This window comes from Cibotium barometz, chromosome 5 (genome assembly GCF_041138505.1).
Source record: "Cibotium barometz isolate CiBa-2024 chromosome 5, ASM4113850v1, whole genome shotgun sequence".
Classification (NCBI taxonomy): Eukaryota; Viridiplantae; Streptophyta; class Polypodiopsida; order Cyatheales; family Cibotiaceae; genus Cibotium; species Cibotium barometz.
This window is the reverse complement of record NC_141050.1, coordinates 24,099,455-24,113,302: the sequence shown is the minus strand read 5'-3', so window position 1 is coordinate 24,113,302 and position 13,848 is coordinate 24,099,455. Positions and strand designations below refer to the sequence as shown.

Genomic DNA, 13,848 nt, shown 5'->3' with positions numbered 1-13,848 from the left:
GCAGCCTGAACCTAAGCGAATGATATCATGATTGAGAATGCACATATAGAAGCATAAACAAGACGAGAGAGAGAGTAGAAAGAGCTTGTGGACAAGATCACCTTTTATGTTAGCTTAAAGCTTTACAATGGCAATATGCCAATAAGAGAACGTTGAACTTGTGCAAGGGAATGGATAGATTAGTGAATAATGGGGGAACTCCTTTTATAGTCCATGTGAGAGATGGCCGACTGCCTCTAGGGCTAGCCAACTGGCACATGACAAATAAATAGGAGAAAAATATATAAAATACCCAATAAATGGTACAACCCCAAAACACTGAGATGCATAAATTCTAACAGTGCACACTAAAGAACATGAATATGTGGGACAATCATCCCGTGGTGGCAGAGAGAAAATGTAGGAAGAAGCGGCCATAGTCTTAAGGGTTGAGCTTACTTGTATGCAGGCTCTTCTTTATGCACAAGAAGAAGAATTGAAGCTCTACCGCCACGTGCCACATGACCGTTTGAAAGCCAAGAAAGTGAATTGTATATGGATCATGCAATGGCAATGATTGCTCAAAAGTTGCACATGCAACCGAGGGATGGAGCACGTGCATACTTGGCTCGTATATCGAGGATGCCTATGCAGAAAAGGCAACCATCCCACATGTCTTGGAATCCCCACAGGTGCTCGAACAAGAAGTTATGTCTAAGAGGATGAATCTCCATGCTATGGGAGAGGAACCGTCTTGGCGACTTCACGCCATGCATGAGTACCTTATATAGCCCATGAAGGATGCAATGTTTATGGCAGTGGTCAAAATGTATGTCAAATGCCATTGCCGATTGAAAATGTGTATGCACAAGACGTGCAACATGGGATGCAGTTTTCTGTTGGTGCAGGCATTCCGCGTATCTCTCATGCCACTCATGCCTTCAAGTGTGCTTGTGAGGGAGAAGCTATGGGTGAAAATGCACCAATGCATGCTGAGGGGCCAGCCATGCCTCATGCTTATAGGGTACATGTATCTATGCCTAATGCATCACCTTTTCTTCCTAAAATGATGCCAGTCATAGGGGCTATCCCAATGGACAAACATGGAGAAAAACATGTTGAGATGCAGGTTCATGCACCAAAGTCTCGTGACTTCAAAGCCGGGGACAAATTTGTGAAGTTTGACGCATATCATGGGAAATATGATGCATCAAAGGCACTTGCTTTTATTTCCCAGCTTGATATTGCTTTCAATGATGAGGATTTCACTCAGAAATCCATGATCCGGCATGTAAGCATGTTCATGAAAGGCACTGTTGCCCATTGGTGGAGGCCATGATTGAAATGGAGACATCTTCTAATTGAAATGGAGACATCTTCTAATTGAAACCTTTGGGTATTGAAGTGGAGGGCATGGGTCCTCAAATTGAAGCAGGGGCTGCATTTGTTGGTAGAGAAGTGCAGGTTATGCCTATTATTGGCAAGTTCACACACATATATATTCAAGGCTATGTGGATCATGAGGATTTTCTTGTAGTGCCTTTGAATGGCTGTGATGTATTTCTTGGAAAGCCTTGGCACACACGCATTGACCCCTGCAGGGCTTACAAGACCAATAGGATCACCTTCATGCATAAAGGTCGAGAGCATGTAATTGATGCTAGTGAAGAGGGTGATACCATTCCCCTTGTATCTCATGTACAAATTAAGAAAGTAATGAAAAAGAGTGTTTTTGCGTGCTTGATTTTTGTACGAGATCATATTGTGGAAAATAATGTGCCAGCAGTAAACACTCTTAGTAATGATAGGCTGAAATTTCTGCAAGAATACAATGATTGTTTTGTTGATGAGTTACCAAATGAGTTGCCACCCATACGACCGGAAGATCATCGCATTGATCTTGTGCCAAGTAGCTCACGACCTAATAGATCAGCCTATCGTGTAAGTGCATCCCAAAAAGAGGAGATCATGAAGCAGGTGAATGAGCTTCTTGAGAAGGGTTTGGTTCAGCCAAGCTCTTCCCGATATTGTTCACCCATTCTCTTGGTTCAAAAGAAGGATGGATCGGCATGCTTTAGCTGAATTGATCTCAAGAGTGGGTATCATTAAGTGCGTGTGGTGCCAGAGGATGTACACAAAACTGCTTTTAGGACAGCATTTGGGCTTTATGAGTATCTTGTTATGCCTTTTGGTCTTATGAATGTCCTGGCTACATTCAATAGAATGATGGATCGCATATTCCGTGGGTACAAGAAATTTACAGGTGTCTTGTTTGACGACATCCTAGTCTTCTCGAAGACTGAAGAAGATCATAGAGCTCATTTGGCTATTGTTTTTGAAGACCTCCATAAGCATAACCTTTTCATAAATGCAAAGAAGAGTGAGTTCTTTTTGTCAAAGATGCATTATCTTGGGCAGATTGTGTCCAAAGATGGAGTGCGGATGGATTCCGCAAAGATTGATGTAATTCGGAATTGGCCCGAATTGACATCGGTGCATGAAAGTTGATGGCTGGTCATGCACATGCCTCATATGTGGTCAAAGAGGGTTATCTCATGAAAGATAATTTCCTATGTATGGTGTGTGACTTGAGGCAAAAGGTTTTGGACGAGTGCCATGCTCCTTCATATGCTGGTCATAGAGGCATAATACCTACTACGCACATGATGGAGCGGTATTTCTTTTGGCCAGGTATGTGGAAGGACATAGAGGCACATGTATCCCCTGTCAAAAGATGAAATTTGATAGGCAATAGGCACCAGGGTTGCTTCAGCCATTGCTTATTTCCACGCAGCCATGGGAAAGTATTACAATGGATTTCATTATGGACTTGCCACCACGGACCCAACAGGGTAATGATGCTATTTGGACAATTTTGGATAGGTTTAGCAAGCAAGCAAGCAAGCAAGCTCACTTCTTGCCGGTCAAAAAGACCATCAAAGCTGAGCATATGGTTAAAATATATTTTGCACCACAAGTGTTCAAGCATCATGTAATGCTGAAGTCCATTGTGGGGGATAGAGTTCCTAGGACTACAAGTCTCTTTTGGTAGGCCTTATTTGATAACATGGGCACCAAATTAGACTTCTGATCAACTTATCACCCTTAAACGCATGGGAAAAGTGAGGTTGCAAATTCAGTCGTGTTGGATCTCTTGAAATCTTATGTGGCAGATGAGAGTTCTTCTTGGGAGAAGTACTTACCACTTGTGGAATTTGCATACAACAACACGGTGCATGCATCTACGGGAAAGGCCTCGTTTTTGATTGTTTATGGTAAGGTGGTTTTTCCACCCATCCTTCGCACAAAGGATGAGATATTTGCAGTGATGAGTATGTAAGAGACTTGGATATTACTTTTGCTCAGGTGCAAGGTCAGAAGACAAGTATAAAAAGGCTGCCAAGAACAAGCATAGAAGGCAATTGGATGTTATTAGGTATTGTTGAAATTTGAGAAAGCAAAACCGGCAAACAGGCATGGCAAAGAGGGTGCATATCCTAAGCTTGCAACTAGGTACTATGGGCCTTTTCAAGTGATCGAGAAGATTAATGGAGTGGCTTTCAGATTGGCATTGCCTAGTCATTGGCACATACACACACAATGCTTTTCATGTGAGTCTCCTTCACCAAGTATGTAGGGCCGGAGCTCAGTGAAACTATTATTGAGGATCCACTAGAAGTGGATGAGCTTAAGGAGATCTTGCAACCAGAGCAGATTGTGTATCACAAGGAACACAAGCTTGCTCCAGGCAAAGTTGTCAGGCGGCGTTAGTAGTTACCTTGTGAAGTTTAAGAACCATCTTTCCATTGATGCTAAATGGGTAGATGAAGAGTTCATCAGAGATTGCCCACATTTGCTTCAGACATATTTGGATGCTTTTTAGTTGCAGGCAGACAACTGTTGGTCCACCCGTGCTTTCTCATCGTGTATGTACATTGGATTGGTGTCCATGGCAGTTGTATATGCCGGGGATTGATACCACTCATGTGATACAGTGGAATTGGCTTTCCGTTGAGACTTGTGACTTTGTGTACATGCTCGGAAATGCTTGATGGATTGGTGTTCCATTAGGTGTAGTACCTCGTGTACTTGCTTGGAGCATGTCTATTTTGGTATAGTCTCATGAATAGGGATTGTCCATACCAATGCTGCATTGCATAGCATCTTTATGTACTTGCAATTCAAATTGTATGTTGTTTTCATGCTTGCTTAACGAATGTGTAGTTTCGAGTAAGGGGACGCCCGCTCGTGAACCGTGTGTGTGAAACTATCTGCTGACATGGTTATGTGGCATGTGATCAGGTGGTAAGTATCAACATTTTGGCCTTTTTCTAATGTAAAATAGCGGTGCATTTGCCCTATCAACTACTTATTTGCTATACTAATTCTTTCTATTTGCTACTTCCCTTAGTGCTAGGCTTCATTATGGCTGAGTCTACTCTGCATCTCTGGAGGTTTGATAGAAACTCAATACGAAGGCCTTTGTGTGAATATGTGCTCTTATGTGTGTGTGTGTGTGTGTTTGTGTGTGGAGTGTGTGTGAGAGCATATCTTGATACAGAGTTCTACACCCATTATTGGGCACTGATGACGTTAGTGGGGATGTCGTAATATCTAGTCCATACTATGCATAATGGAGTTGATAGTTATATAGTCTTGTGGGTTGACTACCACGAGTATATAACATGCACGTTCCCAAAAGGTGAATTTGGGCATGTTCGTGTATTCACCTAGGTATATATGAATTGACCACTGCCAACCATGTTCTTAGACCAGAGCTCATGAGTTCTTTGAACATGTTCACATGTTCTCCTACCCACCTAGTAAGCCCTAGAATGTAGTGTGTATGGACTAGCTATTTTCTGCTTCATAGGATCCTTACTCGAAAGCTGCGGAGGCAAAGTGGTGTATGATACTTGCAGACAATTAAAGGAGTAAAAGCATATAATGCAGCAATTGCTGCTGCTGCAACTAATGATGGATCAACAAACCAGCGGGAGGGGGAGGAGAAACAAAGGGTTGACTTGGAGATCAGATGTTGGCTTGTCTTTTTGGTTGCAGAGGCAGCTGAAGCCTCTGATGGATGAAAGTAAAAGACTTGTACTGCAGATTATGGTACTCTTCTTGCTTGGGAGACCCGGCGGGCTAGCTATAGCTGCAGGAAGGGTCACAGCAGCTAATTGGGTGAATCCATTGCCAATTTACCCAAGGCAGGCATCCCATTCACAAGGAAATACAGGAAGGAACTCCCATGCCATTTGTGGGGGGTGAGACATAGGTTAGTTATTTTTGGTGATCACAGGCTCTTCCACAGCTTATAGCTTAGGCTGGTTGATTTCCAAGCTTCTCAAGAAAAGCGTAGAGAGAGAGAGAGAGAGAGAGAAAGAGAGAGAGAGAGAGAGAGTAAGCCCTGTTATTTGTCTTCATTTTGAGACATTCTTTGGCTGTGTTTTGAGTGTGCAACTTTCCCATAATTTGAGAAGAAGCAAGATCTTATAGTTGAAATGTAAAAGCCTTCCATAGTATGATAAAAAGTAAAGGGATTAACAAAGAAAAATAGGGGCTTAACTTTTGGAATATGCTTGTTGACCATATGACTTTAAACCTAAGTATAATGATAGAATGCCTTGATCTTTCTTAATCTTACAAGCTTGATCTTTATAATGTAAACAATCATGGATAGCCACCTTAAAAAAGATTGATATGTTGTGGGGACTCATTCACTTTTCAAGTACAAAGACAATATAAATGATAAATAAGCTAATACAACTTTTGACGTAAATCGGTGTTCAAAAACCCAGATTTTAATGTATTTTTAAGGTTGAAATTATGGAATGGTGGCCTTTATTTACAAGGGACAATTAAAATACATTCTAGTTAAAATCCTAGCATTTCTTCGACTTTTAGACCTAAATCCAAGCATTACCTTTATTTTGATTGGTTGGGAAAAACCATTTTTTAGAGCAATGGGTATCACTGCTGTGCATTGAAAACAATAGCTGATAACCTACCACCAACTACAAGAATGCAAACAAATTTATATAAGGCATAAGGCCATCCAGGTGAGACTAATGAAATGTATATCATACAATCAATCTACCTTCAAAAATGTAACAAAATTTTAAATTCCTTAATGTGCCATCTAAGTGGAATTATGGAATTTCATATCATGTTATCTACCCACATCAAATAGTAATTAAGATTCACAAATGGCTTTAAAGTTGACATCTAGAAAGCATAAGATCAAAGTAAAAGTAATATAATCTAATAATGGTAAGATCTTGTTACATTGACAAGGATGGTAGTGTGAAGCCTTATCATGCAAGCATGGACACTTGGGTGCATTCATGTTCCTTTGGATTTGAATGATGGAATCTTAAAAAATAACAATAATAAGACTTTTGCATGGTAGAGCTTGACATAAAGGATAAATAATAAGGTGATGAAGTTAAGCAATTTGCATTTCATTAATTAAGTGAGATGAGATGGTTTTACTTTTCAAAGGCTAAGCATGTTTTTGCATTGATAATGGGTAGTGGTGGAAAAGTTCAATCACGTTGTAATTGGGTGATTAAGCCCCATGAATGAGTAATCACCACAACTTGGTTTAATAGTGGGAAGGGCAATGGGATCACATGATGTAATTGTGTGATAAAAAAGTCCTACAAATGAGTGATTATTACCAAAATTTGGTTTTTTTTTAGTGGAGAGAGGGGGTAGGGCAATGAGATGAACCAATAATACCTTGTGTAGGATTATGTATGACCTTTGTTTTTAGCTTATCGTTTTGTGGAGTTGTGGGATCCTTTTGCATTTGCCGTGTTGAAAGGAAAAGTAGAAAAGCACACAAGGCGTGAACTGTTTGAGAACTCTTTTGAGAGTCTTCTCTCAAATAGAGTCACATTGTCAACTTTTTCACATGGCACCAGTCGCACCATGTTTCTCTTATGTCCCTACTTTTTTTTTTTTGGGGACCACAAGGAGTAAGTCATATCGTAAGCCATGGACTATGGCGTTTTGACCTTTACTTCCATCCTCTTATTCCATAACTATAAAGGTACACCTATTCATTTATTTATTTCTACACTTCCATCCTCTTATCCCATAACTATGAAGGCACATATATTCATTTATTTATTTATACACCCCCCCACCAAATTCCTCCTTCCAGTAGCATTACAATCCATGGGGAGGAACACATGGAAAATATAAAGCAAACAAAGGAAAACACCCCACCACACACACACTCACACACAACAACAACAACAACAACAACAACAACAACAACAACAACCCCCCCCCCCCAACACACACACAATCATATTCCTCCTCCTATTAGCATTACAATCCATGGGGAGGAACACATGGAAATATAAAGCAACCAAAGAAAAACACCCCAACACACACACACACACACACACACACACACACACACACACACACACACACACACACACACACACAACCATATTCCTCCTCCTAGTAGCATTACACAACCCCTCCTACACCCTCCTTCCACACACACACACACACGCACACACACACACACACACACAACCATATTCCTCCTAGTAGCATTACAATCCATGGGGAGGAACACATGGAAATACAAAAAGCAAACATAAGGGGGGAGGCTTGTGGTGGTCGTGTGGTAAAGGGAAGGGGTTTTTTAAAGTGTACTTTTACATATTATGAGGGATATAGAAGCCAAATCACCACAACCACCTTAAGAAGAATGTTTCACAATTTTAATACCAACTACTCAATTGAGTATTTCACAAATTTTTGCACCACTAGTGGATTGAAAATGTGAAAGAGCATTTAATAAATTAGTTAAGGCAAGTTTTAGGAAAATAATTCAAGACATTGTCCACCAATTTGAGCACTTTCTTCCATCTTTTTGCATCACCAAGTATCTTCTCCATCATATGTATGTGCTTGGTCTTGGAAATTTTTTGTTTGATCCAATTTTAACTATTTATACTTAGAATTTACTTTATTAAGTAAGAAATAGATAATTGTAGAAGAAAAAGACAACTAAGAATGCAAGCTTAATTGAGGGTGATTAAACATTAGAGCATCACCATTGGCCTTTGAAAAACTCCCATCCTTTGTTCTGTAGCCCACTCCAATTTGTATCTTGTTCTTCAAGATATAAAAGTGCATTTGATCAGCTATCTTTTAAACCAAGCATCTTACAAAATTTTAAAGAAGGCATGACACCCCATGAGATACTCACTTAGAAAGCCCTTATTATTACAAATATGCAATTCTATTTAATTATAGAGCAAGGAAGGGCTAAAAGATTAAAAAAACACAATTGACATCGAGGATAAGATTTTTATATTGAAATAACTCATGGCACTTATAATAGAATTTAAAGCTCGTGCCTCAAGATTTATCCACATGGACTTTGCATGAAGCACACTTGATATACAAGTTCTTTAGTTATAAAATTATATGTCACTAGCATTATTATTAGTGAACTTTGGTCGAGGATGCAACTTTGAAGTCAATATCCATGGATAATATACATAAAGATACTCTTTCATATTTGATCGTGAAATTAGGTTATAAGGTGGCTCATAGCAAGTGCTAAACTTAACAATCGAGAATAATGAAAAAATATTTACAAGAAAAATACTTAATTAGCAGAGAGGTAAACACAAAGCATAAGCTATAATGTTAGTGCATATTGCTCTCTTACAAATGAGCTGCAAATACATCATAATATAGCTCTCATGGAGCTCACAACTCACAAGGTACATGCACCCTAGTGTGCCATAAATGTAGTCAACAGACACCTCTCCATGTGCCACCTACCACAATCCATGTGACTCATTTATATCTCTCCATCTACCCATCCCCTTTTACATAGTCCTCACCATACAAAGGAGAGCCTTAATCAAGCAAACCTAGGCATTAATCACTCGCTATGGCTATGCTCTAATACCATCTTAAAATTCTAGGTCCTACGATACTCTGATACCATCGTGAAATCACTTACTATGGCTAGCCTTGGGTGCTTTGATACCATCTTGAAGTTTTAGAGCTTTAATGTCATTGCAAATTGCTCTCTTAGAAATCGTCTCCAAATACATCATAACCTAGTTCTCAAGGAGCTCATAGCTTACAAAGTACAATTCTAGGGTTCTCAATCTGACTACCTTTACATCAATTGAGCACGCTATTAGAAATGAAGAAATATGAAAGCCATGTGGGGATTGTTTCGTTTTTCTTTAGAGATACTTGCTCACAAAGAGATGGATTTCTCTCTCTCTCTCTCTCTCTCTCTCTCTCTCTCTCTCTCTCTCTCTACTCTCTCTCTCTACTCTCTCTCTCTCTACTCTCTCTCTATAAATTTCCTGGAAGTGTTCCACTAGCTCTTCAAGTTCTCACTTTCTTTCCATTTATAAATCCACGTTTCATACTTTAGCCTCAATTGCACATTATTTCACACCCAATTGTTAAAGTTTCTTCAATTTTTCACTTTCTTACAATTTATAAATCTCAATTTCATACTTTCAACCTCAATCGTTTCTTAATTTCTCACTTTTCCCCAATTTTATTTGACAAGTGTGACACTTCTAAACCTTCCATTTCGTCCATAGAGACCAAACAAAACAAGTCAAAGTGACAAAAATGACAAAACGTTTTTTATGACTATGGTGTAGCACGAGCGAGATTTAAACGTGCATCCTTGCACAAAGAAGCAAACACTATATATAGAGAGAGAGAGAGAGTAGAGAGAGAGAGAGTAGAGAGAGAGAGTAGAGAGAGAGAGAGAGAGAGAGAGAGAGAGAGAGAGAGAGAGAGAGAGAGAGAGAGAGAGAGAGAGAGGTGGGACATAGTCCTCTCTTCTTTTGTTGCCACACCATCTTGCCCTGACACATGCTAATAGAGATTATCATGCTATGACTCTCGATGCCAATGGTGAGTATGATGAGAGAGAGAGAGAGAGAGAGAGAGAGAGAGAGAGAGAGAGAGAGAGAGAGAGAGAGAGAGAGATTTATTTTAGAACATGTGTGTGCGGAAGAAGGGAGCACAAAGAGAATGTGATCTAGAAAGAGAGAGAGGGGGATGATGCAAAAAAAAAAACACCACATACTACCTACTAAAAGCAAAAAAACTCCATGTACTACCTACTAAAACCACTTAGAAAAAAATGCCACTTACTACCTACTCAAAGCAAAAAAAAAAAAGATTACTAAGAAAAAGCTACCACACAGAACCTTCCAGATACATCACATATTCAAAGTGTTTGCTAAAGAAAAAAAATCCACTACTCAAAACCTTCCAAATATGCCACATATTTTGGAAAAAAGCTTGAAAACCTTAGTCAACACTGAGGCCTGATGGAAAGCCATAAATATCAAGTTCTATAAATGGGGTCAAAAGGCCTTTCTTTTTGGGGGTGCCAAGAGTCAAAATTTTCTTTGTCTTGAAGGGTCCCATAATCTTCCATTTTGTTGTACATGGAGAAAAGCAGAAAAAAAAAACTCCATGTACTACCTACTAAAAGGACAGAGAAAATTTTCTTCAAGACATGGAGTTTTTTTTTGTTGCTTTTACTATCTGTCAAAATTCTACTGAAAGCAAAAAAAACTCCATGTACTACCTACTAAAAGCACTTAGAAAAAAGCACCACATACTGCCTGCTACTAAAAGCAAGAGAGAAAAGTTTACTAAAGAAAAAAAAGGTTTACTGAGAAAAAGCTACCACACTCAGAACCTTCAAGATACATCACAGATTCAAAATGTTTGCTCGAAAACCTTAGTGAGCACTGAGGCATGATGGAAAGCCATAAATATCAAGTTCTATAAATGGGGTCAAAAGGGGGGGGGGGGTGAAGGGTCAAAATTTCTGTGTTGAAGGGTCCCATAAATAAATAATTAGAAAAAATGTTCTTAACGTGTAATTTCTGGATTTGATGACTAGTCAGCGGTGGCCCTTAAGACTTTTTATATATAATAGGAGGAAAGGGCCCTTAGACTTTTTATATATAGGACGGCGTTGAATAGCTCGCCATAAGTTTTTTTCCCCCCATCTCTCTGAGCACGCAGAACAGGAAGAATCCTGTTAGCGGTAGGGTTTCTCTGTGCCATCACGATTTCCCTTCTTTGCTTGTACATGGGCAACGTTTGCGTGGTGAGATTTGCGCCGAGAGACAATCGCGTGCAGAGCAGAGAGTCCAGCGATGGTGGCGAAGAAACCCCGAGCTCCTCGCAGGGCGGTGGCGGCAGCAGCAGCAGTCGCCATGGAAGCTTCAAAGTGCCGAAACGATGGATCAATTTGAGCAGCAAGAGGCTTATATCCATGACGAAGACGAAGCATGCTTCAGTGAACGATGACGTGATGGCGATAGATTCTTCTTTCTCTGTTGGTGTAAATTCTCCTGTGTGGCAGCGCACCATACTCATGGGCGAGAGATGCGAGCCCCCAGACTTCTCTGGGCTTATCTTGTATGATGAACATGGAAACCCTGTGCAGGACTTCCCCCCTAGGTCTCCTGGTCCGCCTCACCACAGTAAATTGAGGTAAAGCTTCTATATGTGAGGATTCAAGTTCTTAGGAAGAGCCGACTTTAGGGTTAATTCTTGGGAAGTGTCATCTTATTATGCTCTCTTCAATCATACCATGGGTACGATGTGCAATTAAACTCATTGTTGATTGCATGGTTTAACTTGAATTAACCTCTCAAGCTATGCATGTTTTACTTCAGCAGCCATCTTGTGTGTATCTTGTGTAGGTTATAGAAGAGCAGGCTTTCCTTGGAGTTCAATTGTACTGTATTTGCAGCCATAGGACTAGATTAGTGGTGGATTTTACTTTTTTGTAAATTCCTATTTATGAGTCAAGGTTAAGGCTTTAATTTGCAGCCATAGGACTAGATTAGTGGTGGATTTTACTTTTTTATAATTCCTATTTATGGGTCAAGGTTAAGGCTTTACTGGATCAAGTAAAAAGCCTGTATAATATCATAGTGTGTACAAGTAGAGGTTTCTTCAATTTTTATTTTATGCATAGAAAGGTGCATACAGAGGAGCTTCATCAAGAGACTTAATGGCAAGTGCAAGACCACATAAAGTCAACGATATTTGCCCATCTAATAAAAAGATTGTGAGCAAGCATGTGTTTCCCAATCCTCACGTGATCACTATTTTCATCACTCTAATCCTTACATGATTAATATCCTGACAAATACTAAATTATGAAAACATTGGATCCAACCCACTTAAGAAAATTGAACAACTATACGGATTTACAAATCTTGCCATTTTTTATTATGAGAATGTTTTCTTCAGTCAAGTAGATTTCATAAGTAGATTTCTGGATCCACCACTTCTTTTGTTTAGAAGCGTTTTTGTTTCGTATCGAGAAAAAACATGCCACTTGCTCCTACTCGATGCATACAACAAAAATTATTCATTGCTCTTAAAAGAGTAAATTCTCAATGATTAATACTATAAAGTGTACTCAAAATTTTAAGTTATTAAGTAATAATTTTTGCTCTCTTAAAAGTAGATTCTCAATGATTAATACTATAAAGTGTACTCAGTTTTTTCAGATATTAAGCACCGAGTCTAGACGCAAACATCTTTTGACTTAAAAGCATTAAAATAAATATCCTTTTTTTAAAAACTTAATTTCTTCCCTAGTATGGTAACCTTTAATTCCCATTGTGTTATAGCTAATCGATAGACCATTACTACTTGTGCTAAAGCTTGCTTGGTTCAAATGATCACACTTTGGCACATAGAAAGTTTGACAAAGTACATCCCTACTTGATATGTTTGGAATGATCAAACAACTAGTCTTTTTTTTAAAAAAACTACATGCCATCACTTCCATCCCTAGGAGTAGGTAGATTTGAACTTGACACCTCCTATTGGAAGCCTCCTTGTTGGAAGGTGCGAGAGCTACCATTGGGTTATAACTTAGGAGGCAAAAAAAGAATACATCTTATGATTGGATGAGGATTCTCAAGTCTTCCTAACATTTTTTTCTCATGCTGAACTCCTTAGCAATTACCATTTTAACACATTTTCTACTTGATTATTATAGACAAATAAGTACAACCACTTGCACTTTTGCCTTTTGCACTTAAAAACATTTACCTAAAAATCAACCTCTTCAACTTAAAAAATAAAAATGAAGGGCAAGTGCACTTTGAAACATGAACACACACTAGCATATATATTTCATTTACAAGGTATCATGTCACAAGTGGCCATTGGGGTTTGAACCTCCAACATTATGCTAGGTTATTGAACACTTGTTGGTACACCCTTCACCTTTTGCTTGCCTTATGTTATATTTTGGGTTGTTAGCCTACATGGCACATGCCAGTCCTCTCCATGCATGATTTAATAGTTTTTGCAGATTTATTGTGTTGGCTAGTAGAAATTAACACTCCTCTCTTATCATTTACTCTCTATGTATGCCTTCTTTATCCTTGCCACTCCTAAACTTATCAAAATGCTCACAAAATGTCCCTTTACCTACCTTTGGTAACAACACATTGTGTTAGGGAGAGGTTGGCTTGTCCATTGTGAAGAGAAAGAAGCTACAAGGGAGAGAAAGTGGGGTGGGGCCAACCTTGGCTGTTGACCTATGATAAAGAGCCAGTGTTTCGGATTTCCTTAACACAAAAGGATCTATGAGAGCATTTTTGTAAGACAAGGGGTGTACAAGTCATCCACCTGAACCAAGAGATAGGGGATCCATCATCCAAAGCCTCATTGCCCAAGGGTGCTAAACTAGCACCAACTAGACCCTAGTCAAGGACATGAGCATAGGTGAGTTGGCAGAGAATCTCCTAAACTATTTAGGCCAACGGTTTTTACAGGGCCAGTCCTAATGGTGGC

General features: G+C 39.3%; 1 protein-coding gene across 1 annotated transcript; it reads left to right on the top strand.

Annotated features, from left to right (window-relative positions):
* The first annotated feature begins 10,997 nt into the window (after positions 1-10,997).
* Positions 10,998-11,946, top strand: LOC147638244 (uncharacterized). The gene is made up of 2 exons (XM_086795255.1): positions 10,998-11,517; positions 11,730-11,946. The coding sequence occupies exons 1-2, from the start codon at positions 11,111-11,113 to the stop codon at positions 11,734-11,736; spliced, it is 414 nt and encodes a 137-aa protein (XP_086651381.1). The 5' UTR covers positions 10,998-11,110; the 3' UTR covers positions 11,737-11,946.
* Positions 11,947-13,848: the final 1,902 nt, after the last annotated feature.

What these genes read in the sequence shown, in the direction of transcription:
- LOC147638244 (XM_086795255.1), top strand. Translation starts at nt 11,111, where the DNA reads ATGGGCAACGTTTGCGTGGTGAGATTTGCGCCGAGAGACAATCGCGTG.